The 27,436-nt window shown below is 43.2% G+C and overlaps 2 protein-coding genes across 14 annotated transcripts in view; both read left to right on the plus strand.

The window, feature by feature from the left end:
• The first annotated feature begins 467 nt into the window (after positions 1-467).
• Positions 468-17,028, plus strand: PABPC1 (poly(A) binding protein cytoplasmic 1). 4 transcript variants are annotated; one of them, XM_055800334.1, is made up of 15 exons: positions 468-1,241; positions 6,013-6,206; positions 6,308-6,423; positions 8,396-8,535; positions 9,889-9,983; positions 11,560-11,697; positions 11,798-11,893; positions 12,316-12,588; positions 12,777-12,870; positions 13,050-13,160; positions 14,028-14,182; positions 14,509-14,593; positions 14,770-14,900; positions 15,190-15,285; positions 16,567-17,028. In XM_055800334.1, the coding sequence occupies exons 1-14, from the start codon at positions 1,049-1,051 to the stop codon at positions 15,280-15,282; spliced, it is 1,914 nt and encodes a 637-aa protein (XP_055656309.1). In that variant the 5' UTR covers positions 468-1,048; the 3' UTR covers positions 15,283-15,285; positions 16,567-17,028. The 4 variants fall into 4 exon arrangements, with proteins under 4 accessions (XP_055656309.1, XP_055656307.1, XP_055656308.1 ...); XM_055800332.1 differs by having other exon boundaries at positions 16,585-17,028; XM_055800333.1 differs by having other exon boundaries at positions 15,190-15,281; positions 16,585-17,028.
• A 6,729-nt stretch (positions 17,029-23,757) lies between these two features.
• SNX31 (sorting nexin 31) overlaps positions 23,758-27,436 on the plus strand; it is a 30,790-nt gene continuing 27,111 nt past the window's right edge. For 6 of the 10 annotated variants that reach the window (XR_008746284.1, XM_055798743.1, XM_055798744.1 and 3 more), the window contains exons 1-2: positions 23,758-23,923; positions 23,999-24,073. Coding sequence is in view for 6 of the 10 variants with exons in the window: in XM_055798743.1 (XP_055654718.1) it covers positions 23,858-23,923; positions 23,999-24,073 (141 nt within the window). In the remaining 4 variants the exon portion in view is untranslated. Of the gene's footprint in view, positions 23,924-23,998; positions 24,074-24,165; positions 24,587-27,088; positions 27,257-27,436 lie in introns of those variants that run through there. The other 4 variants (XM_055798749.1, XM_055798745.1, XM_027777680.2 and 1 more) reach the window with 4 other exon arrangements.

The raw sequence follows: 27,436 nt of genomic DNA on the forward strand, positions 1-27,436 counted from the left end.
GCCGGCACGCGACCTTCCTCACCCGCCCGCGCCACTGGCGGCGGCGGCGCACTGCACCGGCGCACCGCACCCGCACGCGCACGCGCTCCCCGCACGCGCTCTCCGCGCGGGTAGGGGCGGGGTGGGGAGCACGCGCGCGGCCGCTACCGCCCGCCCGGCCCCGTTGGGCCGCTGAGCCGCTCAGCGCGCACGCGCCCTTTGACCCACCCGCTCCCCCCGCCCGCCGCGCACATGTGCTCGCACGTAGGCGCACGCGCCCTGGCGCCGAAGCCCCCCGCCCCCGGTGACGTCGGCAGGCGCAGGCGCGCTCCCTCCCGGCCGCTTCCCCCGGCCGCCGCGGCGCATGCGCCAGCGCTGCCGTCCACTCGGCCGGGCGCCGGCGCCGCGCGTCTCCCCGCCTTCCCCCGCGGCGGCGCCTGCGCTGTGCGCGCGGTCGGTGCGTGGCGTGCGGCGCGGTGGGGGCGGCTGGGGGCGGGGCGGGTATATATAGTGCGCGGCCGGGGCGGCGGCCTCCCCCTTGTCCCCCGGCCGCCGTCGGAGCTGTGTGCGCAGTGCGTGTGCTCCGGACACCCGGACACGCCGGCCCGGCCCCGCCGCACCATTTATTACTAAAAATATTTAAAAAGCCAAAAAAAATCCAAAAATCCTAAAAAACCTTTAAAAAAAAATAATCCTTCCTTCTTCCACCTCCCGTCAACCTTCTGCAACCGGCCGGTTTGATATAAAATAACCCGGTGAAGCGAAGCCCCCGGACCCGGCGCAGCCGAGAGGAGACACAGAGCGAGCCCGACCCCCGCCGAGGCCAACAGCAACCGCCGCCACCTCCGCCAGGCCCGGCACGGAGTGAGCCAGACCCCCCGCCCCTTCCATCCGCCGCCGCCGCGCATCCGCCTCCCGCCGCCGACAAGTTTCGACTCCGTCTCCGGAGTGCCCCCTCCGCCGCGCCGCCACCGCCGGCCCCTGCCCTCACGGACCGCCGGGCCGCCGCGGCCTCCTCGCCTCGTCAGCGCCCCCCCCTTGCCCTCCCGCGTCGGGAGACGGCGGCAGGATGAACCCCAGCGCCCCCAGCTACCCCATGGCCTCCCTCTACGTGGGGGACCTGCACCCCGACGTGACGGAGGCCATGCTCTACGAGAAGTTCAGCCCTGCCGGGCCCATCCTCTCCATTCGCGTCTGCAGGGACATGATCACCCGCCGGTCGCTCGGCTACGCCTATGTCAACTTCCAGCAGCCCGCCGACGGTGAGTGGCGGGGGCCGGACCGCGGGGGAGGCGGCCTGAGGGGAGAGCCGCGGCGGCCGCCGCCGGAGGAGCCATGTTTCTCCCCCGCCCCCTACTCGGCGCGGCCGCCCTCCCCCCCCCCCGCCGCCGCCCTGCATCCATTTTCCCCGCCCGGGCGCTCCCGGGGCCGGCGTTGGTGTTGCCGGGACGCGGGCGAACTTGGCGCCGGGCGGGGGGGGGCGTGCGGCGGGGCCGCCGCTGCCTGACACGCGGCCTGGGGCCGCCCGCGCCTCGTGGCGGGGCAGGGGGGCGGGGGAGAGGCGCTTCCGCGCCCGCAACCGGCAGGCTACGCCGGGGGATGGACGGGGGGCGCCCCCGCCGAAAGCTCGTGGCCCGGCGTGGCTGCCCCGGCCCGGGGGCGGCGGGGAGGGGGCGGCCGGGGGATGGGGGGTGGGGGTGTGTGTGCAGGCGGCTTTCCCACAGGCTGGCACGTCCGTGCGCGGCTGCATCAGGAATCCGGGATGAAGGCTAGCTTGAAGAAAACACCGTAGTCATTAGCACCTTTTAACAACTACGCAGGAGCTGGGTGTGTATGCGTGATTAAGAGGCCAAAAGAAGGAAGTAGGACGTACCGGGAGGGTCTGGTACTTTCATAGCCGTCCAGCCAAGGCGTAATACCTGAAAACACCAGGCCGGTCTGTCACATGTGGGCAGGGGGTGAAATTACTTGGGTCTCCCCCCCTGCTTGCTCTCCCTTTAGTAAGCTGCTTTCTCATCCCTTTCTCTTCGCAGTAAACTCTCCGACGTTGTGTGTCCCAAGTTGTGCTTTTATTAAACTTGCTTTCCACGACGTCTTGCTGGCTCTCTAAAATGGGATCAGTAAAGAAACTTTTCATATAGTTCTGGTCGTGGCTGCGTTGAGTTGGGCAAACTGGCTTGTTCGTTTGGAGGATTTCGATACAAGAACCAAATGTGACCGGTTCTAAGTTGTATGGAGTCCAATGAAAAGAAAAAATATTTCGGCCAGCTAGAATGTATTTGATTTCAAGGAGAGTTAACAGTTTCCTATTATAATGGTTTTATTTTCAACTGTATGGAAGTGAGAGGCTTGAATTACAAACTTTTCAAGCAATTGGATTAACTGGCTTTCAAAACTGACTTTAGTATATAGCCATTATCAGATCAGGCTTTGCTGTACCGATGATATCTGTATGTAAGTAGTAAAAGTTACTGTCTCATCTTTTTAATAGGCAGATATTTCACCTGTTACCAGCTCTCTCACTTCAGGGAGCTAGTAATTTAATCAACTATTGTTTAGGATAAGACGATTTGAATGCTGATTTTAACATACTGTGCTTTCACTCGACAAAAACCTATGGTACAGTTTATTCTCAAGAAGAAAAAGAAGGGGTTAGCCCAGTTCAGTACTGTGATGTGATGCGTCAGGCAGAAGTTGAAGGTGATTCAGATGCTGCTTCTCCTTTGTAATGACAGAATTCTGTAAGGGCCACCTTTATCATTGTCATTAGTTGAGCAACCTGTTCAACCCTATGTTTTGTGACTTATTTTGCAATTTCTGGGGAAAAATACAGCTTTTTCAGCTGAGCAGTGTTTGAATTTAGAGTTTGAGAATGTCCCTTTTACAAAAAAGCTGTTACTCTAAATGCTTACAAGTATTTTTCAGACTTCAGGAGGCACACATTGTATTCTACACTTGGTCCACTTCAGCTAAAAGTATTTGTCATCAGTATCACACCTGCATCTGGCACATATCTGGAAGAACTTCTTTAAAATATACGTAAATGATATTGTGTGACTACTGCAACATTTTTAGTGCTTTATGTTCTTGGCAAATACGTCAAAAGTGGTTTTGGTGATTATTTTTTTTTCCACAGATAATTCTGTCCGTTTACTGAAATGTTAAAATAGGAGCTCTGAGGATGAATGGTTATTCTTGCAGTAATACTGGTTTCATTTTGATTCCAAACTGACTGCCTTGTCTTGGTTTAGTCTAATTCTTAGCTACATCTCGGGCTATGCTTATTAAACAGCTAGTAACAACTAGTTTGGGTTTTGAAAAAGTCTTTGAAGGTGTGTTCAACATTACCGGCTGTCTGTAAACTGGGGATCTCAAAGCTGTTCCAAAACCTAATTAGACCTCATGACACATTTGTGAGGTATGCACACATTTCATAGTTGTGACTTTTCTGAATTTGAGTCATAGTCCAGAGTAAAACCCAGGCAGTCTTGTTTAATCACTAAACTAGTAATATTCTTGAGTAATCTGAAGCTGCACTTCCCCCTTCAGATTTTTCAAATGGCTGTTTCCAGAGGTGTATTATTTTGCAGCTCTTGATAGGTATGTTTAGCACAGTTTAGCATTAAGCGTATATTCTGTGTGATTTTGAAATCGGTACTGAAGTGGACTGTCCAGTTGCTCACGACTGAAATGGGAACTGGTGACTCATTCAATAAAGGCTTCAGCAGAATCAGCAAAAGTACAGCATGGGTAGGTAGGTGTGTCCACTTGGTAACAAGTTAACTGCTGAATGGAATTGCCTCCTGCAAACTAGCGGGTGACCTATAGCAAAACTGTAATGAAAGTAAGCTAGTTTTAAGAGTTGTGAATTTTAATGAGCAGCTTGTACCTGGTTGCATATGCATTCTAGTAATGGTTTTAAATCTGTTGTGGAATGACAGTGCGGCATTGGTTAAGCAGAAATCTTTTAATTTCTCGTACTTCTGCTCCATAGAAGAGATGAGAACTGGCGAGAGTTTCTGTGCTGTCCTTGCCTTTGTGGAGAAATGGCATTGGTCTAAGATACGTGCTCACTATAAGCTGAGAGTGGTAACATTTGCGAAAGCTAGTATGGACCTGCTTTGAGTCAGATGTTTGGGAAATGTGTCCAGGAACGTGCATTTTTGAGAAGTGTCAGGATTATTCTAGAAGCAATTAGCATGAATTAGAAAAGCCTCTTTTCTGGTAAAAGAAGCCCTGTTACTACTTCTGGAAATAATGAACTGTTTGTTGCTGGCACTTTTGCTGGTGCTGGCAGTAATAATTCTAATGACTTCCAGGGCAGTACCAAAGTGTTACATGTTTCTACTGTGGCCAGTGTGATACCCAAAGTTCTTTTTTTTTTTTCTTTTTTTTTTGTCCATCTTTGTTTTTTTTCTTTTGCAATTTAAAGCCTTCCAATGTTTTTTGTTTCTCATCACCAGTATCTAGGTTGTCTTTTCTCCTGCTTAATTTATATTAAAGTTTGTGAAAGATCTGTTAATGTATTTAAAAGACTGGCAATGCTTGTATTTTTTCATGACTTCAGCTTAAATCTGTTGTTGACTTGCTACTGCCATGTGAATATGGTAACACTATCAATGGATGATTTTTTTCTTACAAGAAAGTGTTAGGTGTCTGTCTTGTAAACTTCTACAGATGCCTTTCAGAGAATATAATCTTCAAATTCACTTTTAATCTGAAAATGTGGCAAGAAAGAGTGTGAAACATGGTATATCAGTTGAACCAGAGGCTGACAGCAAATTTTCTTTGGCCATGATATCCAGCAACATGGCTAAAGCAGCACTTGAAGAACAAAAACATAAAACAAGGGTTTTCACAGTGTGAATGGCCCTTGGTCCTCTCCTAAGAAAAGCAATTAACTGACCTGGTTACTGTTTTTAAACTAATACTAAATGAATTTCAGCCTTGCTAACATCACATTGCTCTGCCATGCAAACTGCAGTGAAGTGAGCTCATATCGACGGGTGTGACTTCAGATATCTGTTGGGACTTTTTTCAGTGCTCTTCCAGACATACAGGAGCAACAACAGAAAGGAGCTAATGTAGGAGATAAAATATGTCTGCCATACTTGAGAACTGTTGTTCTTTCTTGCTTAATACCTTGTTGACTTAAAACATCAGACACGTCTTGTTGCTTTGAAGGAACATGTGAGAACTGAAGAAGTCCTGATACTTCCCTAACAAAATACACTGAGATCTTAAATTCAGGCTTTGGAAAGTTAGTTATGGAGTTCTACTGGAAAAACTGCTCCATTGGAGTAACAAAACCTGGTTCATGTTACTTCATATTGCTGTTTTAATGCTTGCTCCTTCATTGAGCTTGTATGTTTTTATTTCATCATGAGTTTTGAATATATAGTTTCAGATTTTCAAAATTAAGTGCTAGTTTACAATCTCTTTGCACTTGTCCCTTGCCTGGAAGTCCATCGCGGATCTTTTTTGTCACTAAGGAAGGAGTTGTGTGGAACAGCCGTCTGAACCAGGCTTGAACTCCACCTAGCAAAGAAATGTTGCCAGCTTGGAGGTATTATTAATTTAGGAGGTTTTGTGTTAATGTTTGTAGAAGGCCCCTCACAGGCACAACCTGTACCCCTAAAAACATTTTTATTGATACATCTACATGATGTGAGAGTGGCCAGCTGATTTTCCACAGATGTTAAAACTTCCCGTCCTGTCGAACAGGTCATAATTGCCATCACTTCATGTGTTTTCTCTTGTCACCGTACCATCTTTTCATAGTGGAGTCCAATCCTTTAGGCTACTGGGATTTCTGCAGCTTGTTAGCTGACTCGTGCTCCTTCCTAAGTGCAGCTTTTGCTGAGGAGTTTCTGCCAGGTCTTACTTGCATAAAACAGAATGGGGTTTATTTACACTGGAGGTTTGGGGTTGCATCTTGGTGGTGATGCTGGACTTAAAATAGTAAAAAATGTTATTCGTGTGCTTATTAAGATAACTTTAGCGTTCCCTACTAATCCTATGATGTTTTTCCAGCTGAACGAGCTTTGGACACAATGAACTTTGATGTCATTAAAGGCAAACCAGTGCGCATCATGTGGTCTCAGCGCGATCCATCTCTACGTAAAAGTGGTGTAGGAAACATCTTCATCAAAAACTTGGACAAATCAATTGATAACAAAGCTTTGTATGACACATTTTCTGCTTTTGGAAACATCCTGTCTTGTAAGGTTAGTGGAAAATTTTTCGTTTGTTTAATGGTTTGAGACAAAACCTCATTTTATGCTGGAAACATTCCACAGGTGTTACAACAGGGTTTTTCTTTAAATAGGTGGTGTGTGATGAAAATGGATCCAAGGGCTATGGATTTGTACATTTTGAGACACAAGAAGCTGCAGAAAGAGCTATTGAAAAAATGAATGGTATGCTGCTTAATGACCGCAAAGTGTAAGTACATAAATACATAGTTGGGCATCAACAGATTGAAACTCATTTTACAGCAGACAAATATTTAAAGCTTACCTAGAAAAGACATGTTGTTATAAAACCTTACAGTTTTAAAGAGGATTTAGAATTTTAGTGCTAAGAATACTATGAATTGTATCACCTGCCTATTCTAAAGTCAGAATAAGTTCAGAAAAGGCTAATAATGGACTAGGGGAAAAATTGTTGTGTTGGTTGTCTTACAAGCCAATGCAGTAATGAGGATTTGGGAACTTCTCTGGTTTTCTGATCTTACTGGTCTGAGATAAAATACAAGCCATCAGGTGTTCCGAATAATACTTCCTTTATAAAAGTTGTAAGGTAGGCAACATTATCCATTTTTTGGATGGAACTTAAAGCTCTACAGTTACTCAGTCCAGAATAGTGGTTGGATTACACAGATGTTTTTATATTAATGTCTGTTAATAGGCATATCTAGGGAATAGGAGTAGAAAATAAAACTTAGAGAAGTATAATGTTGTAAACATTATTGTTCTATACTGTAGGAAAAAAATTATTTGGCTTCTTGGTTAGTGATATCTGTTGGGGGGGGGGGGGGGGGGGGGCGGGCAGGGGAGGGGAAGGTGAGTGTGCCTGACAGCTATGCCCAAGGGATCATTATGGTATTTGGTATAGCTGCAAAATAATAGCTCTGCAAATACTTGAGAGGGTTTGGAAAAAGGATCACAGAAATCAGCATCAGCTTACCATCATGGATTATTTGGGTTTGGAAAAAGGATCACAGAAATCAGCATCAGCTTACCATCATGGATTATTTTTACATGTAGAGGTGGATGGATCGAGTCATGTACAGGGAGAACATGTATTTTGAAACTCGTTTTCGTGCTTGTTCTGGTCTTGACTGGCATTCTGTGGATGTTTTTACTCAGCTTCCATCTTTATACGACCTTTTAAAATTAGTAAACAGAGGTCAGCATGTAGTCATAAAAGCAAATGGTTTACAAAACTTTGTTTGGTAAAGTACATAATGAGAATTAATTTTGCTTTGAGTATCTGTTCAGGCTAGACTTTTAAAAGTGCATTGAAGTGCTTCACTCGCTATCAAGATCTGCTAAACACATTGCACTATCATTCTTACCATCCTTGGTCACTGTAAATTGGGTGAAGCTGTCAGAGTTTAAGAAAATGTTGAATTACAATATGCTACTTACTGGATTTGTCAGATCTGGAACTATAAAGTTGGACAGTACTATAAAATTAGAGAGCAAAAGTCTGCTACAACTAGAAATCAGAGTTAGATATGTTACGTCTGTACTAGAGCAGATCCTTAGGATGCAGAGTGTTGTGTTCACCTTCTGTTCTTTCTCTGATGGTATGAACTGATGTTTGGTGTTCCCAGCCAATTTGCAATGCTATTTAACTAAAGATCAAGCTGAACTATGTATTTCTCTGGCTATTGAAAAACAAACAAACAAAAACCCAACAAATGCCAAAAGCAAACCGAAGTCTTGCTCTTGATATAAGCTGCAAAGGTGTGTAAGGTAGTGGGGGAGGTTAGTTAAATACCCCTTGCTTAAAAGCTGGATCAGAGAGTGGTAACTGCTTTAAGGCTGCCAAGTTTTTAGTATGGCAGAGGGATTATGCCAATATCTAGAATTTCTGTTTAGCCACTTCACCTAGTATTCTTTTCCCATTGCCCAGCTTCTGTTGTCAAAGGCTGTTTTATGAGTGAACAATCTTGCAAAGGGCTTGAAAGCGTTTTTATGCTAGTAACTGATAAGCACACTGACGTAGCAAAGGATAGTGAAATTGTTTTTCTGACGGAATTTTATTGTAAATATTTTTTCTAAAGAATTTAATGCTTGTAATGAACAATAAGACTGATCAAGAGTAAAGTATACCAGAAGATTAAAGTAAGTTTTTAAACCCTGTCAGACTTGCTTTAATCTACACTATTCTGTTCTCCTGCAACTAGATTTGTTGGAAGGTTTAAATCCCGCAAGGAGCGTGAGGCAGAGCTTGGAGCCAGAGCAAAGGAATTCACCAATGTTTACATCAAGAATTTTGGAGAAGACATGGATGATGAGAGACTGAAGGAACTCTTTGGCAAGTTTGGTAATGCCTTAAACTTTAAGTTTTTATAAACACAAGTGAACCTGAGCTTCTTACAAGGCACTGTACAGACAAGATATACAAGGAATCAGCTGGCTGGCTGATGTTGGTTTGAAAAGATAAAAAATAATAAAAGGTACTGAAAATTGTACTTAATGCCAATTTCAGATTCAAAATATGGTAATATCCACTGCAGAATCTTAAATAGGCACAATAGCATATATAATCCTGCCATCTTTGTTTCTGAACTGTTTGTTTCAGAATTGTTTCTGAAAAACTGAAAATGTGTCTAAATAGTCTTTTGAATGGGGCTTGCACATGTTTTTAAGTTGCAAATGAAGTGTGTCATATTTCAGTACAGATTGATGTTACGAATTCACTACGAGTGAATTCGAGTATGACATGAGTTTGCTATTGCTTTCCTTGACCTGCAGACTTATCCTTACTCAGCCTATCTCGATTTTCGTTATTCTGTTGTCTTGGCAAGCTGTTAGTCTTGACCCTCAGTTATGCACAGGGCAAAATTATGGCAGGCATATATATATGATCATGATCTAATAATGTGTATGATGTGTCACCATTGAAATAGGAAATGGCAAAGTCTGTAATTCAGTTACAGATTCTTGTAGTGGGTTTTGGGGCACACCTATTTTATTTTCAGCCTCAGCCATTTTTTTGTATTTTCTTTCCTCCATGCTTTTGCTGTTCTCCAGTGGATATCATGTAAAGCAAGAGAAAGCCTTGTATATGAGATACTCTATAGTATGTAGTATATCATATGAAATGCTCTAAGCAGCATTTACAGAAAATTTCTTTCCACTATTGAAGTCTCTGTGGTTGAAACGGTAGCACGTTTATTTAGCTGCTGGTATCTGTCTCAGTTGAGTCTGTGTACTGCAGTTTTTCAAAGGCTTGGAATTGCTGAACTGGGATGGCCTTTTACTGGGATAAATGGTGAAGCACATACCTAATGTATTGAAAGGCCTCCTCTCTGGCTTTCAGTACCTGTTTCAAAGGATGGAAATGCTAATGCTTCTTAAATGTTGTATTTTTTAATGAGATAACAATTTCATTCACTTTGAGGTGAAGTTCCTACCCCATTTTGGTTGAAAATAGGTTAGGAAAGAAATTTAGCATCGCTGACTTCAGGCATAATGGCTGAAGTTCAGCATCAGGGTAGATCAGCAATTTTATATTAATGGATGATGCCTACTAGATACTACTATTGAAGCAGGAGTCCTTTGTAAAACAAGGGAAATAAACTGAATGGGGTTCTTCTTCTTCTCTTCACGTTTTGAACATCCTGTTCAGAATACAGTCTGTTTACGAAGCATGAGTGTTTCATTCTCTTTTTAGGTCCTGCCCTAAGTGTGAAAGTTATGACCGATGAGAGTGGAAAATCGAAAGGCTTTGGCTTCGTTAGTTTTGAAAGACATGAAGATGCCCAAAAAGTAAGCATTTGGACTTAACTTTTAGGAATTCTGTAACTGAGACCCAAATTATGTGTTTCATTGAGTGATTTTAAATCCTGTGAATTCATTAAGGGTGTTGAATTGGTCAAGGACACTGCAAAACCAGGTGTCTTGCTTCCTGAATGACTTAGCATAGTTTCTGTCATTTAAAATGCTTTCTTATGAGCAAACGTCAGTTGATTTGAGGAGCCTGTTAAGTCAAGATACTCTTGAGACAGCTGGAAACTAGTATAGAAGTAAGAAATATTGAATAGTTGAATAACCTGTTGTAGTTGGGCTTAAAGGTCTCAGTGAGATTTGGACTCATTCATGCTAGGCAACATGCAGGTATAGTAAATTATTACATCTCTGCAAACCTCAGATGAATCATTGGATCCAATCTGGTTGCACAAAACATTTGTGCAAGGCAGAAAGGATTGTGTTTTCAGACTTCATCCCTGCAAAGTCAGCAGGAAAACCATTAGTTTTTATGGACCATGTTTGGCACAACTATAAGAAAATAGTCATAGAGCCCTGTGATGTTGCTTTTACTCTGAAGGGTAACTTTGGAAGAAGGGTCCTTTTTAATTTGTGTATATATCTATAACATGCTGTATAACTTAATTCTTTGTTAGCTGATTGCTTTAATGTATCAGTTGACTGTGGCAGTAGGGATATAGCATCAGGACAAAAACTCAGCACTGAACAAATCAGGGCAACAAACGAAGTTTGCTTTTCAAAAGGCATTTTGGTGATTTGTCAGTACTGCAAGTGTACAAGCAAGAGATTAGAACAAATCCTGTCTGTCTTACATCTACATTGTTCAGTCTTGCATACATTCATTTTTGAATTGTTTCTCTTACAGTAGTCAGAATCACGTGTTGGGTGTTTTAAATAACATAAAATTCTGATACCTCAGTAAATATGTGTTTAATGGCTTTGTTCATGAAGGTATACAATAAACTGGTGACTACTGGTTTTAAATTAATTGACTAAATCTGTGCCAGACGTTTCACATTTTAATAGCTGTAACTCAAAACAGCATAAAGGAAAAAAGTTGTTACTTTCATACTCTTTAAGTATTACATTAATGAAAGATTAAGAATTAAAAAAAAACCAACCACCCACATCTGCCAGCTGTAGCTTAACATACAGCATAAGAAAACCTTGTAGATATATTTTCAGATGTTACTTTTAAAAACAGAAGTGTGTGGATTAGAGCTTTTCATCTTAATTTGCTTTATTTTCTATGCCTTTAGCAAGATAAGGCTGGAGAAATAGTTCTTAATTATGCGACTTGATTTCCACCCCCCTCTGCGGACTTTATATGAGAAGAGTGTTTTCCATCGCTTGTGACTTCTCTTTAACCGGACAGAACCACACTCAGAAATAAATTTCCATTTTACTTTGAGCAGGGAAGTCTTGGGGTACTTTGTTTCAGCTAGTAATATTTTAGGTGGATTGGGTCTTTTTCTGGAATCCATATGTAACTTGTTAGAATTTAATTACAGGGGTTTTGTATGCCTAAAAACCACTGGAATACAAAGCACTGCTAACCTGTTGTTTATTAATGAAGGCTGTAGATGAGATGAATGGGAAAGAGCTCAATGGGAAACAAATCTATGTTGGCCGGGCTCAGAAAAAGGTGGAAAGACAGACGGAGCTGAAGCGCAAGTTTGAACAAATGAAGCAGGACAGGATCACCAGATACCAGGTTCAGTTTTAATTCAAGAGGACTAACTTTATTCTGAGCTATTTTTAGATTTACACAGACAATTTGCTTTCAAAAATAACTTGTATTTTTTTTTATTTAGGGTGTAAACCTTTATGTGAAAAATCTTGACGATGGGATCGATGATGAGCGTCTTCGAAAAGAATTCTCCCCGTTTGGTACAATCACTAGTGCAAAGGTAAAGTTTATAATTATGCTTGTCCTTTCTCTGAAAACGGACAGCGATCCTTCATCAAGAAAGAGTGACTTCTGTGACTAACAAATGTGACCCAGTCACCACTGCTATATACGTGGACATATGCTTTCTTGATTATTTTACATCTCAGGTTAAAGGATCATCCTGTCTTAAAATAAACTAAGTACTGATATTCATGTGAGAAAAATGACGTCTTTTTGGTGCAATAATGTGCTCATTATTGCTTCACTGAGATTTTCATCTGTATTCAGTAAACAGCTATTAAGCAATTACTTCTTTTTATAAATCAATTCTGTAAAATAAACCTGTGATCTTACTCCTGGTATGTTGCTGAAAAAAGAAAGTCATGTGAGTTGAGTAGGTATGACAATTTCTTGTTTTAAAACTAAATTTTGTACTGACAGGTCATGATGGAAGGTGGCCGCAGCAAAGGATTTGGATTTGTATGCTTTTCATCACCAGAAGAAGCCACCAAAGCTGTTACAGAAATGAATGGTAGAATTGTGGCTACTAAACCATTATATGTAGCTCTAGCTCAGCGTAAAGAAGAGCGCCAAGCTCATCTCACCAACCAGTATATGCAGAGAATGGCGAGTGTAAGGGCAGTACCTAATCCTGTAATCAACCCGTACCAACCAGCACCTCCTTCAGGTTACTTCATGGCAGCTATCCCACAGGTACGTATGGAGATTAGTAACTAAATGCTTTGTACTGCTTATAAAATCTGTTCAGATTTAACAGTAAAAATAACTATTAGCATTTGTCTGTAATATCAGCATTCTGATTTCACAGCAGAAGGGTGATGGGACTGTTCAGTGCACCCTTCAAAGATAACAAAGTTACACGATGTTTTTGTATTTGACAGACTCAGAACCGTGCTGCATACTATCCTACTAATCAACTTGCTCAGCTTGCTAGACCTAGTCCTCGCTGGACTGCTCAGGGTGCCAGACCTCATCGTAAGTCACTTTGCCTCTTCGCAGTGATTGCGGTAAACTCCATGGCATTTACCTTTGCACTTTGATACTGTAATGCTGTGAAAATGTATTTAAGTCTTCTCTTTGTCATGTTAGTGGTATTTTCTCACTATTTGGTGTTTCAGCATGTGACAATAACTCTGTTTTTTCCTAAAATACAGCATTCCAAAACATGCCTGGTGCTATCCGCCCAGCAGCGCCCAGACCACCGTTTAGTACCATGAGACCAGCTTCTTCACAGGTTCCACGAGTCATGTCAACACAACGTGTTGGTGAGTTTGATTTATGCAAACTTTAAGTATTAGGCTTATTTTTTTTAATTTTGCTGATTCAGAATGATCTCTCAAAAGCATTCCTAAGTTCAATATCACATGTGGTACACTTCCTTTTCTGGCTCTTATCAAATAAATAAGTAAAGTTGTATCACCTCCTAGCAACTGCTTTAAATATTGTCCCAGCAAAGACTCCTGCTGTGGTCCCATCTCTTTAGCATGAAGCATTTCTTCCTTTAGTGTCTGCTTTAATAATACTGTATGACAGCTGCAGCCATTTCTAAACATGCTTGTGGCAATTGTAATGATAGGTTGCATGTAGGAATACTGAGATGATAAAATTTTAGCTTGTATAGTATGTTGTCGTAGAATACTGTGAGCCACTATCACGTATGCAGAATCTGTACATCACTGAATGAACCAGAATTGATTCTAATGGAGTCTTAATTCTCTCTGAAGATCTTAGACAGTAGTATTTTTTAGCTATCTACTTCATGAATGCATCTTTTTTAGGATGACTGTTGACATAATGTGCTCAGGAAATCAAGTGTCCTTTGAGGTTGGAATGAAATTAAATTAATACTCAACCAAAGTTAATGTTTTCTTACAGATCTTTTTTCAATAGCCTGTAAGAAAAGCAATTCATTAGTGAAGTGACTGGAAAGTAATATCCAGTGAACTTCAACCTTCAAACCTTCAGATATGACCAGCGATGTGACAGTTGACAATAGTACTGAGAAAAATCTGTAATACAATACCTAAATTAGGTATTTAGTTTGGGCTGGTTGGTTGTTTTGGTTTTTAACTTGCACAGTATAGGCTAAATAAAATAATTATTCACGTATGCATTTATGTTATTTTTTTCAGCTAATACATCAACACAAACAATGGGTCCACGTCCTGCAGCAGCAGCTACTGCAGCTACTCCTGCTGTACGCACAGTACCACAATACAAATACGCTGCAGGTGTTCGTAATCCTCAGCAACATCTTAATACACAGCCACAGGTTGCCATGCAGCAGGTATGTCATTTTAGGAACTGGTCCATGCTTTTGCTGATGTTTTTTGCAGAGGAAGGTGGCCTGTGTTACTTTGTATTTTCCAGTTGCTTGATACCTTAGGCTGAGTTCTCCTTGTGTTTGCTCTCTACAGTGGAGTGGTTGATACTAATCTCCAGCATCACTCAGCTCTTACACCAGCACTATTTGATTAAATTTACTTAGTTGTAATTTATTCCGTGTTTCTGACAGTGTAGGGATTGTTTATGCTGAGTTCTGGAACATGGGATATTTGAAGCTGTGCCTAACTATGGACTAGAATTTAATTGTGAAATGGTGTTAATTTGCAGCCTGCTGTCCATGTGCAAGGTCAGGAACCCTTGACTGCTTCCATGTTGGCTTCTGCCCCTCCACAAGAACAAAAGCAGATGTTAGGTATGTATGTGATACCTTTCTTTATGCCTTGTAGCAGAAGGACAGACTAAGTACTTTTATCAATCTTAAAATGTGGAATAAATAGTTTTACCAGTAGAACAAGGTGCTTTTTTCCCTTCTGTTTAGGCTGTTTGTCAGATGAGATTTGCTGCTCTGATTAACTTCTTTTTTTCTAGGTGAACGTCTATTTCCTCTCATTCAAAGCATGCACCCTACTCTGGCGGGTAAGATCACTGGTATGTTGTTGGAGATTGACAACTCTGAACTCCTCCACATGCTCGAGTCTCCTGAGTCTCTTCGTTCGAAGGTAGGTGAACTTCTGCCTTAACTAGCTTTATCAGCAATTAAATTTACACTGATTCAATAGGTGTTTATGTTGGCACAGTGGAGTCACAGCAATGTGACAGTGGCCAAGGGCAAGAGGATAGAATATCCTTTTTCAAAGGGTGGCAGTGACTTACGTTAGCATGAACTGGAACTGTAATGTTTAATAATGCACACATTATTTGTATGTATAATTTGAAACTGTTTCATTAACTTAAATATACAGAAATTACTATGCTTCCTTTTATTGATTTTTCTTTTTTACTTAACAGGTTGATGAAGCTGTAGCCGTACTACAAGCCCACCAAGCTAAAGAGGCTGCTCAAAAGGCAGTTAATAATCCCACTGGGGTTCCAAGTGTTTAGTAAGTAAGTTTTCTGAGCACTGTAGTTTTATAGGTTGACTGAGGCAATAGTCTTTTAGTCCATGGCCTTAGAAGCAGCGTGCTTTCAGACTATCATTTGCAGCCACAGAAAGTAGCAACTATGGTTGCAGTTGTAAACAGATTTTGTCCTCAATCCAGTTCTGTAGCTCTTGGTTAGCAAATGTTACTGACGTGTCTTGCATATTTAACTGGTATTGAAACATTGTTTTTAACAGCATATTTAGCTGCATTAGTTCTAGGCATATGTGCAAAAATGGGCAGTTCTGTCAAACTTCATACTTTTTGTTCGAGGAACTTGTGGATTTGAAGTAAGCTTGAAATGATACTCCAAACCTATTTTTCCTTAGAAATTAAGTATCTGTTTGCACTATAATTTGTATATACTTGCCAATATCTGAAATTACACAGTAATTAAAAACTAACCTATATACTGTCTTGACTTCACATTTTGGTTAATTTAACTTTAATGTCAATTAAAGTACTCATTTTCTTTACTGCCTTCTGTGAGGTTGGTAGCTTAATGTTGCATGACAAGAAGAGGCAAATGTGGTATCCTTACAATTTTGAAAGGGGAAAATACGGAGTTGATAGTACAGGAGTCTGTTCCCTATTGAGTCCAGTTAGGTTTTGCCTGTCTGTGAACTTACTTTCCACATTTATAGCTATCAGTTGAAGATGTTTGCTTTAACATTTGATCACTTCAAATTTTCATTTTTCTTGGTCTTTCCATTTCTGTAGCTTCCCTTTTGGAGGCAAATTGAGTCATGTTTTTTCCACAGTTCGTTCTTTTTCCTTTTTTTGCTAGTGACACTTTCACACTGGAGATAAACAAGCGCTGAATAAGTTGTCTGACCTAAACTAAGATGCCCAAACTTTGAGACCATTACTTTGTATGCTGCGTGATGTTTTAGGAACTGGAACTGGAAAATACTGCTGGCGTAGTTATTTGATGAGCCTTAGTATGCTGGCCTTAAGAGTAGAGGTGACCTGCAGTCAGGTTAGCTACAGTAACAAATCAAATGTGCATTAGCCATTGTCTAAGGCAGTGCTGTGCCGGGTACTGTTTATTTCTAGACTCTTTTCTCTTGCCAAGTATCACAAACTTGAGGTACTTTATTTACTTCAGGGGACCAGCTCGAATACACTGCTTGTCAAGAACTTTGGTATGATTGATGCCATCAAAGCACAAAGTGCTGTCAGGCTTAGAGTTGCAGAAAGCATGTCAGAAAACATAAGGTGCTGCTTTAATTTTAAGACCTAACAGTATTGGTTTTGTTTGCAGGAAGATCCGGGACTACAATCTAGAACTTCGCTTCACCGAAGAAAAAAAAAAATCTAAACATGGAAAAACTATTAAATATTGAGAAAAACATTGCAAAATATAAAATAAATAAAAAAAGGAAAGGAAACTTTGAAGCTTATGTACAGAGCAACGCCGGGGCTAGTAAAACAAGTGCTAGTCCTAGATTACTTACTGATTTAAAATTTAAAAAAAAAATAGTAAAATAAAAAATACAAATTAATGTTTTATAAACCCGGGGGAAAAGAATTTTCAACACAGTACAAAAATTTAAAGCATTCCTTTCTTTAATTTTGTAATTCTTTACTGTGGAAAAGCTCAGAATATCACCACTGTTTTAGTTGACAGTGAGAATTGATAGCTGAGCAAAGAAACGTAATTTGGATTATAAAATTCTTGGTTTAATAAAAATTCCTTAAACACTGACTGACTTGTGATGGTTTCTTTTGTACAGTGTACTTCTCATACAGTCATTCAGAATGCCAGGTTAGAATCCCTACTCCAGTATGTTTTAGCAGTTTCTACAGAAGATTAGCCTACACTTAGCCACCTGTTACTGCTAATACAAACTTAGCATTAAAACAAATGAAAAGAGCAGCTAGATCCATATCTGGGTTTTAAATCCTTAATAGCATGATGTCTGAGCACTTGGCATTGTCTCAGTAGAAACAGACTTTTAAATACCCTACTTGGAGAAGATGGGTAAGAAATGTTACTACAAAAGGCCTGTGTTGGAATTGTGTAGCCTACCAACACGATCCCATTTGACCACTTGCCTGTGGTGCGCATTCTCACAGGTTTTGGTGGAAGGAACAGTCTCTGCTAAGTCTCCGGCTGCATCTTTAGATGACTAATGAACCCTGAGATGGAGGCAGCCTGTCACGGATAGAGGTGAATGAGCAAGGATTGGCTGCAATAGGCAAGTGTTGCAAAATTCCGTAATTATCAACATAGGAACACAAGGCATTCCTCCAACAAAAAAGGTGAGGCTTTGAGTGGTATTAACGTATTAAAAATTGAATGAATAGTAACCAAAAGATCATGCTTTTTACATAGTAAAAATCCTTCTGTGGACAGGAGTGCTTAATCCTCCGAGTCAGGTATTTCTCATGCTGTGTTTCCTAATAACATGGTAGCATGGCTACTGTTACCTTTTTTTCTCTCTTAGTAAGAGACCCATTAGTTTCATTTTAGCTTTGCTACATTTTGGGGTTTTTAATGTGCTGAGCAAATCCTTCTAGACAGGCAACGTTGAAAGTCTTAGTCAGCTAGCTCTTTGGTAACTACATTATTGACTTGTTACTGAAAAAATACAGTTAGGGTGCTTTAAATGAGCAGATTTGAAAACAGGAAGTGATCTGAAATTGAATGCCGTTCCTTATTCACTACAAAGGTCTTTTCAGCAACTTCCAGTTGTAATGTATCACAGAACTCTGCATACAATGAGCTTGTGCAAAACTTCGTGGGGTTTTTTATCAAATTTGTGAATGGTGAAATAAGTCTAGCAGTTTTACTGGCTCCAGGAATCTGCTGCTTCTGCAAAAAGAGACCTTCCTGGTTCATCCTTATATTTGACTGTCATTTAAAAAATAGATTTGAAGGAGGTGTGTATGCCTTTTAAAAATAAATTGCTGCTTGATCTAAATCTGATCAAGTATACAATACCATAGAAAATAATCCTGTCTGCACTTGGGGCTGATGGGACCTTCACGTCAGCTTTGTGTATTAGTCACTAAGAAGAGATCCAAGCAAATGACTGATGGCAGCAAAAGTCAGAAGCGCCAACACTAGCACATGAGCTGTTTAATTTGTTACAGGACCTGATCGAGGTGAAGAGTTTTGCAGGATTAAAACTGTTACATGCACAATCAAGAGAGTAATGAGCTGTGTCAGCAGATACATTGAAGCTGTTCATCTACAGATGGGTTATCCTACAGTTGCTGCCTTGCTTTTTCTTCCACTTCTTTTAAGGGAGTGCTTTCTGCAGATTTGCAGAATGGGAGGCATTTGCTACCCAGTTTAGCCCATAATTGGCTCTGTAGGCTGCTTAATCAAAATTGATAATGCAGGGGGAGAAAGAAAGCAGTGAAGATGGCATGTCCTCCTTTTACAGAGAAGAGAGGAAAACCTGGCAGGCTGGGATGGGGGAAAGGAACAGGTCTGTTGGTCATGAGGAAGGTGTGACTTAGCTGCTGCAGTCTGCCCGGGCTGTATGTAAAGGATGCAGTTTCTACAGAATTGCAGGGAAGGAGTTGGTGAGTTCCTTTCTGGAAAGCTTTCAAATCCGTGTTGTATGAGGACCTGTTCTTGAAGTCTTAACAGCTCTTCAGTATGCTTTCTGAAGCCCCCCCAAAAGACTATTCAAAAGTGCCCTTATTTTTCCCCTTGTGCGAAGATTTTCAGACCTGAGATTTTTCTGTTAAGTGAATTGGAGAAATAAGCCTAGCATAGAGGGGTGAAATTAATCTGGTGTAAATGAATCCCATTTAAAATCCCCACTTCACTATAAAGGCATTAGGTTAAGCTTGTTCAGTTCTTAGGTTCAGTCCTGTCCCAATGGAGGCAGGCTGGGTTAGCCTTTAATTTGCAATCTTGCTGAAGTGTATGAATATTAAGAATTTCTGAAATTGGATGGTAAATCCTACAAAGGAGGTGGTTCAGACAAGATACGTATATAAGAGGTTGAATGTACAACATTAATTTTATGTAGTGTCAACTATAAAAACATTAAAGCTTTGGAGACTGTTTTAAAGACCTAAAAATACTTGGCACCATAATAGAACTGCTGAAGAATTGGGTAAAACTAAAGGTTTAATGGAAGTTCTAAGGGATGATGTAAAGACCTCACTATTTGCAGGGGTTTCGGGGCACTAGCAGTAAGGAAAGAGCCCGCCTCACTTCTGCTCCTTTCCCCAGGTAGGAGGTGATATGTCTGCTGGAGATAACCAAGCTAATTTTTATGTTTTGTAAGGTTGTGCAAGTTATGTACCTCATATATGGAGAAACTGAAAAAGGAGGAAAAGAGGGGTTCTGTGCAAGGCTTTTGTGGGTGTGTCAAGCACCAGTGTTGTGCCAGCCTGAAATGCTAGGTAATTTTTGTGATGGAAGGGAACACTGAGGCAATTCTGCTGAGGCGATCACGATGGCTTAAGAAAACAAAACCCTGGGTTGGTTGGGTTTATTTCTTCCCACTCTTGATGACATGGTAATTCCCCGCTGTATACCACAGATGCCTATTTGATCAATGTCCTTTTTTTCGTTTGTTTTTAAATCTTGACGATAGTAAATTTATTGTTAGTGCCTCTATCAATGTATCTTCAGAGTACCTACTGTAAAACAATGCACCACACAAAAATCAATTTATTCAATAGCAGTAGAGCATTGTTCCCTTGGGTTAATAGGCAGCCTAACTGGCAGTCACTTCCTTCTGCTACACGTTCCCTCTAGCATTTGTCAGAGGCTTACGCTGATCCTCTACTGCCCTGCAGGCACCCAGCACTAAGCTGATTTTGCTGGATCCTCTGGTATTTCATTCTTTAAGTCCTTTCCCTGCCTTCCATTCTAACCACAGCAAATGCTTCAGAGTTTAGCAGCAGCCAAAAGCCTGCTCCAGCAATGAATGGCAATTTGAATGAACAGTACTACATCCACTGTCCACTTTCCCAAGCAGAATGTGGCTTTATGGGCAACCCAATCAAAGGTTTGGCACAGAGGTAATCTGGGTTGCATGCATTCTCTTTGGTGCTCTGGGGAAGTCTAGGAAATTGGGATTCCACCGTGTTCTGGGGGAGGAGGGGGCAAGGTGGTAGAAATCAAGATGTTCCTGAGTCAGGCAATGTCATTACAGTTGCCAGTTTACACTGATGAGGTGTCTGCCCTGGAATGAATTATACCTTCAGTCTTTGCACCTGAATGCATTTCCTTCTCTGGAGCATTGTTAATGATTGCTATGGACAACTGGATGTTGAAAGACAGCCGCTTACCATTTTGGGTTAGGATTCTTGGCAAAAAGTTTTTCTGAATTCTGCTTGGAAAAACTGAAGAGAAACCCCACACTCCCAAAAAACCCAGCCGGGATTTGTATTCATTCTCAATAGGTCCAGGAGTTCTGATCCAAACTGACATGCTAGAGAATGCCACAGACTTGTCCTTGAGACCACAATTCACTAGGCTTCCATAGTTACGTGTTTCTGGCCATCCTACTTGGGACTAAGTAGGAAGCTCCATTTCTATGACTGATCCTTCTGCTGGAGTTGCTCCCTGTACATAAGCAACATTTCCATTCCCCGCTGGAGTAGTTTAAACTAGTGAACTCTTCATAGCTTCCCATGTACATGAGTTGTCCCTGAGAGGTGATTCGAGGGTAGAAATGCCTCCCAAGTAAATCCAGCACAGGCTTGGATTTACTGGAATTGGTGGCTACTCAAAAAAAGTTCCAGTTCTTCTCTCAGATTAGTTTTTATGATGTAAATGGGCACTTCGAATTAAACTGTCCCGTTTCCCTTGCCTCCTTCCCTTTTTCCCTTTGATCAACTAGTCTCTCACAAAGAGAAATACCACATCTTATGTGCAGTTACATCAATTAGCTACCTCATCAACATCATGGTAAAGGGCTAAGAGCCCTACACCACCTTTGCAATGAAAAGCCATAGGAAGGCTACAAGGTCTGGCTGGGAAATGCTGCAGGTCTTCTCTGATGGTGTTTCAAAGGCAGCACACCGACTTAAAGAGGATCTGTAGCTCAGCTGCTAGCAAAAGAGGCGAGTCTAGGACAACTCCATTCTCATGTAAAGACCTGAAATCTGGGGAATCCTTGTACACTTACTCCCACTGGCTGACGATTTGCATTTGGGATCCTGTTCCTTCTGAGCCACAAATCAGCATCTCGCTCGCCACCTCCCTTCTTCACAGGTTTTTCCTCATTTGACAATCCAGGAGGAGCACATAAAATGCCCCATGCAAAAAAAAAAAAACCAATCCACAAGATAAAATTCCTCAACGAGGCTGGCAGAGATTTCAGCACATCAGCAGCCTAAACACTCTGCCTTAGGCAACTGTGAGTCCATGTGGTATGGCTGTGTCTGCAAAGGAAAACTTTTAGTCCTGCTTACCTTCTGTAGGATGTAGTCAATAGTGATGGAAAGTAGCTGTATCCAAATGAAAATGCTGCTGGCAGGGTTACAGATCTTTAGGATGTGGCATTTTAAGTGAATACAAATTTGAAACACATGTTTTACACTAAGACCACAATGTGCACCTGTAGTTGGAGCTCTCTTTGAAGGACATGGGCAACAAGGAGAAAGGAAGAATATTTTCAAAAAGTAATTTGAAAGTTAGATTTCTCACTTGTATTGTGATTGAATGTAATCATTAAGGAAAAAAAGAAATTATAAGCTAGGCCAACATAATGGGCCTGTTGCACATAAAGTACTAAAAGCAGTATCTCTATGCCAAGTAGTCTCCTATCGTCCATGTAACCTGCTGAAGAAACATCCCATGTTCCAGCTGGCTATAGCTGTCCAGACATACATATGTTTTTATAGCTCTGAGTACACTTGAAAACATTCCATGTGCTGAGAAAACAAAAATGAAGCTCTGGGCAGGCTAACTGGTTGTGTCACACTGCAGTAACTGGGACCTTGGGTTACATGTGCTCTAGATTAAACTTGGTCAGCAGGTAACATAAAACAGAGATTACAGTTCAAAAAGCGGGCCACAAAGATACTGCATTGTCACATCTGTAAGTGGAAGCTTGCTTGATCCTGTCTTTTGCCACTGTTAGATTTGCCACCAAAGGTAGCTCAGTTTCCCCTCCTGTAGTTTTGCAGAGGGGAACCAGATTCAGGCAGATGAGAAGCAACTACCAACCTGGAATGACAGCAGAAGTGGAAAATTCCTGCCCATGGCCTGGAGATTAGATCTTTCTTTTGTCTGCCTACACCTGACATTTTTCCATCAAACTCATTCTGCAGCCACTTTGCCTCCCAGGTTACAAGTGGAGATGTGAATTTGTGAAGTGACTTGGGATACAAAGATGCACACAGTGGCCTTGCTCAGGAGTGGAAGGAAAGCTCTTGCAGAGCTCGCCAGGATGCAGGTGCCTCATCTCCCAGGTACAACAGGGCAGCTGTGACCCCAGGAGCTACACAGGTGACTCTGTTAGGAGAGCGGTTGTGTGGGTGCTCCAGAAGTCGTCAGACTGGTCATATTTGGCTGCACAAATGAAGAAGAAAAACAAATCAAATTATCAAACATGTTACACAATCTTATTTTACTTCCTCTTCTACATTTTCTCCAGAATGCCCACAGTTAATCCTCTTGCTTGAAAAACACATACAAACCTTGTTCCACTGGGAAGGGGTTTTCCCCAGGTCAGTTGGTGAATCATGGCCTTCCCAAAATCATTTTCTTCCTCTGAAGAAGAAGAAGCCTTTTGGTGAGGCCGGAGTACTGCACTTGTGTCAGGCCCCAGCTGGCAAGGGAGGCGTTTCAGCTGCATCACTTCCATGCTGATGCACTCCTTGCACGCCTCCGGCAGCAGTGCTCGCATGAGACCGCGAGGGCTTCCACAGCGACTCAGGTGGGAAGGCCCAGCTCCCGCAGCGCCTTTCCCTTGGGGGTACCAGGAATACGCTAAGGAAGCCATGAAATACAGCAAGCGTAACTTGTCTTTACTGTCTGGTAGCTAGTGATAAACAAAAGCCCCAGGCCAGAGGTGGACCTGCCATTTTAAGTATATTTGACCTGTAGTGAGGCACTGCGTCAAAAACCGACTTTCTTTTCTTATAAATCTGATGCATACCCCTTTCACCAAATGGCCCCTAGTTCTTGTTCCTTGAAAAACAGTGAATTATGGTCACTTCATGGTGCGTTATCCGCAGTCCCCTTCCCCAAGCTGTTCGCGCCTCCTGCCCTGCTCAATGCCGGCTCTTCAGTGCCTGGCTCAACCCCGCCGGGCTGCTTCCCCAGCCCGCACCGCTTGGCGCTTATTAACCTTTAATAACCATGAATAACTCCACGTTGCCCCTTTTCTGGAGGGGCGGCAAATAAAAGCCGCCGCCGAGGCTGCGCCTGAGGGACCGTCCCGCCCCAGCCCGCGGCCTGCACCGCGGCAGCGCCCCCTGGCGCCTTGCTCGCTCCCCCCTGCGCCGCCCCCGTCCCCGCCGCTGCCGTGAGGCGCTGGGCCCGGCCCGGCCCGCCCCATCCCATCCCATCCCGTCCCGTCCCGTCCGGCTCGTCCCGGCCCGGTCTCGCTATGAAGCTGCACTTCAGCATCACCACCGCCGAGGAGCTGCGGGAGAGGCGCGGGGGGCGCTACGTGGTGGGCACGGGGCGGGGAGGCGGGCGGCGGGGTCCGGCGGGGCCGGGCGGGGGTCTGACGGCGCTGTGCTTGCAGCTGTACTCGGTGTGCCTGGAGGGCTTCCTGCTGGGCAAGGCGCGGTACAGCCAGCTCCGCCGCTGGGACGCGCAGGTGAGGGCTGGCCGGGGGGGGTTGGCGGGGTCCGGGGGCACCCCGAAAAGCCTGGGAGGGGGGCAGCCTGCCGGGGCGGGTGGGCGATGGGCTGTGCCCCTGAGGGGGCTGTGGGGCGGGAGGGACCCCCTGGCCCTCACAGGCCGCTGTGCGGTGAGGGCGGTGGGTCGTTTCACCCAAAATCCACGTTATTGAGGGCTGGCTCCGTGCGCCCTGCCCGGCCCCCCCGTGCTGTGCTGTCGGAGGGGCGCAGCCGCCGCTCGCAGGGCACCTGTGTTGGCAGGGTGAGATCCAGCAGCGACCGGGAGGCAAATCCATAACAAAAAAGCCAAGGGATGTGGCAGGAGGGCTGTGGTAAACTGGCTTCGTGGGAAATGTCGGCCAAGCAGCGGCAGTTCTGGGCTCCAAGTGGGAGCCCCGCTGGGAGGGAAGTGCAGCTGCTTCGCTGGGCTCTTGGAACAGCTGTGGACAACGGTAGAAGGTGAATAGAGGTCAGCGCAGGCAAGTTGCACGGTCAGTTGCTGGGTTTTTTGGACAAGCAAAGGGTTAACCGAGTGTTGGATCCCTTGGCCTGAATTGCCTAAGCGAATACAGGCAACTGCTAGGCAATTACAAAACAGCTGGAATACAGGCCTGGAGTATTCTGAGGAATAGTGAGCGTCAGGGGATAGCATGTGGCCCCAGCTAAATGAAGTGGATTATTTCAGGGTGAATGTGCCTGTTTACCCCTGCTTTTGTTTCCTGTTGGGTCACCTCTCTCTCTTTCCTCTGGTTTTCTTAGGAAGATAAAAGGCAGCATGTGATGTTGAGCTCTTCTGTGGAAGCTGCGTGGCTACCAGCCTTCTCTTCACTAGCCTGATCTCTTTGGCTTTTGCCACTCCTTGACTCAAAGCAAAATCTCTCCCAGCTTTTCTGTCAGTCTGGGCATGCAGTCATCCCTGCTGAGCAGCCTTATTTTACCTTGCCAGCCCTACTTTAGGGCCCTGTTTGATGAATGCTTCTCGTGGTAATGGGTTAGTAGGTGTTCCTTCTTTTGGCAGCCTCCTTGCTGTGCTGTGTTGCGGTGATATGACCACTCTGGAGTAGTTTTTCAGCCAGGTGGCCCCAGATGGAGGCCCATCTCTCACATCTTTGTGTGACTTCATAAGCAGTTGGAGCTGCACAGCTAAAAGGCAGTTGAGTCAGTAGCAGGGCTGCCATGTTTGCTGAGGTGTGCTCTTGTGCCCCAGCTCTACAATTCTTTTCCCTGTGGGAGCTCTCGCAGTAATATTTTTGCTTTGGTTAATGGAGCATTTTGGATAACATATCTGAACTAATAAACCAGGTTATATATTTGCTTGCTTTTTCTTTAAGGCTTACTGTTCTGTGCTCAAGAGGTTTTAACTCCATTAATGCTCTCAGCAAAACCTTTCCCTTCTCTGCATCCTTTGTAACTGACAGTTTGCCTCTTGCTGGGCTTTACAACTCATTAGCTGATTTTTATTTTTAATTCCTTCATTCCTGCTGTTGGTAGCTGCTATACTTGGTCTTCAAGCTTACAAGTGTATTGCTGTCCTTTAATTGTCTTCCCTATACTTATGTGAGGTTACTTATCTATAATTATTTGTAGCCTGTTCTGATTATTTTGCTTGAAATACTCTGAAGGTAGAAAAAGGCACACACACAAGAAGTCTTGAACTCCAGGGTACAGTAGTTTCACCCTCTTGACCAGATCACACGTGGTGTCAATGAAGCCCCATAGATGCAACAATTCTGTGATGGATGCAGGATGTGAATTGGAAATAAGCTTCCCTCATGGACAGACTTCTGAGTAAATATACTTGACGGTATTTCTTGAACATTACTCTGGAGGATCTGTCTCTGACTCCTGTTGGATGTGGTGTTGTTGTGCCTCTGATCTCTTTAAAGGTGGCGATTTCTAAAGCACTGCTATTCCACTTCTACAAGTTACTCTCCTAACTTGTAATACAAAATCAGGACACATGATTTTTGTTTGTGATGCTGTGCCTTACCTGCCCCTTTTTGTCTTGCTGTGCACTTTCCTGCTATCCATCACTTTATATTCTGAGAGCGCTTCTGTTGTTTGACACTCCCAAGCTCTGTTCCTTGGTGTATCCCAGGGCAGTTTTTCCCTACAAAAGGCCTGTCTGAAGGGAGCAGCTGTTCAGGGGCAGTGTAGGTGATGGAGTGTATGAGGTTTTGAATACACCGTTGAATGGAGAGATGTCGGTATACTAACTCTGAGCAACATTTCCTTACCTCTAGGTGCCTTACCTGCAAATGGGATTCTCAGCCTTAAGCTGAGCACCCAGGGCAGATGGTATAGAGGGAGGTACAAACAACCAAGAATGATATCCTGAGATCTCGCTTAGAAGGGGTTGCTTAGGCAGGGCTGGCAGAAATGCTGAGGAGAGCAATGCATCTTTAGCCTTTCTCATCTTGTGGAGATGGACAGCTGAAGGACAGTCTCCCGTTGCTTGGGATGAATGCCATGCATGTTGGGCAGCATTCCTTATTTGCATTTGCAGAAGAACTAAGATTTGTATAGCCATCTCTGCAAATGACTGTAAGCAGCATCAGCAGGAGTGTCAATGGCGGGTGGATGTGTGTTTTAAGGATTTAAGCTTTGGCCCTAGATTTATACAAGGACAGCTAGGCAGAGCTCTACTGCAGCCATGCTCTCCTCTGGCTTTAGTTCTGTGGGGACTGCACATTGACCAGAGCACCCCTAATGGAGCTGCGGGTCTTTATTCTGCTTATGGAGAGGCAAGGCACTTTTGCAAGAACATATGAGTGACAGAAACTTCTAGAGTGTGGCTAGAGATTAGCTGGACAGCTCTTTTTTTTGTGCTCTAAAAATGTTACTGGATTCCCTTGAAATTGAACTGTTGCTGAAGACAGACTTCCCCTGGCTTCCACCTTTTCCACGTTTGCATTTGCCTTTTCATTTTGGCAGCTGTTTAGCACATCCCTCTCTCTAAACACATATCATAATAAACCTACGTTCTGTTGTAGGACTGAGAGGAACAGATTATTTCCTGCAATTGTCGAAGTATTCACTGGTTTGCTTCAAGGCAGGGGGTAAACAGGAAGTGCCCCCTGTAGGGTTGAGAGTGAAATCCAGCACTGGTGGGTTCTAGTCCTGATGACAACCTCTGAGTCAGTTTGCAGCATCTGTGATTGGTATGAAAGCCTGTTGAGGAAAAAAGTTCTAAAAAAAAAAATAAATCTGTTAATCACGATAAAACAATTGGGGGAAAAAGTAATTAAATATGGAAAACATTTTTTAAACTTCATTTAGCCAGTCATGTACTAGAAGAGTCTCACACCTTTGATTTCTTGGACAGTTTCTGCATACGTATA

The sequence above is a fragment of the Falco peregrinus genome, chromosome 3, assembly GCF_023634155.1.
Source record: "Falco peregrinus isolate bFalPer1 chromosome 3, bFalPer1.pri, whole genome shotgun sequence".
NCBI lineage: Eukaryota > Metazoa > Chordata > Aves > Falconiformes > Falconidae > Falco > Falco peregrinus.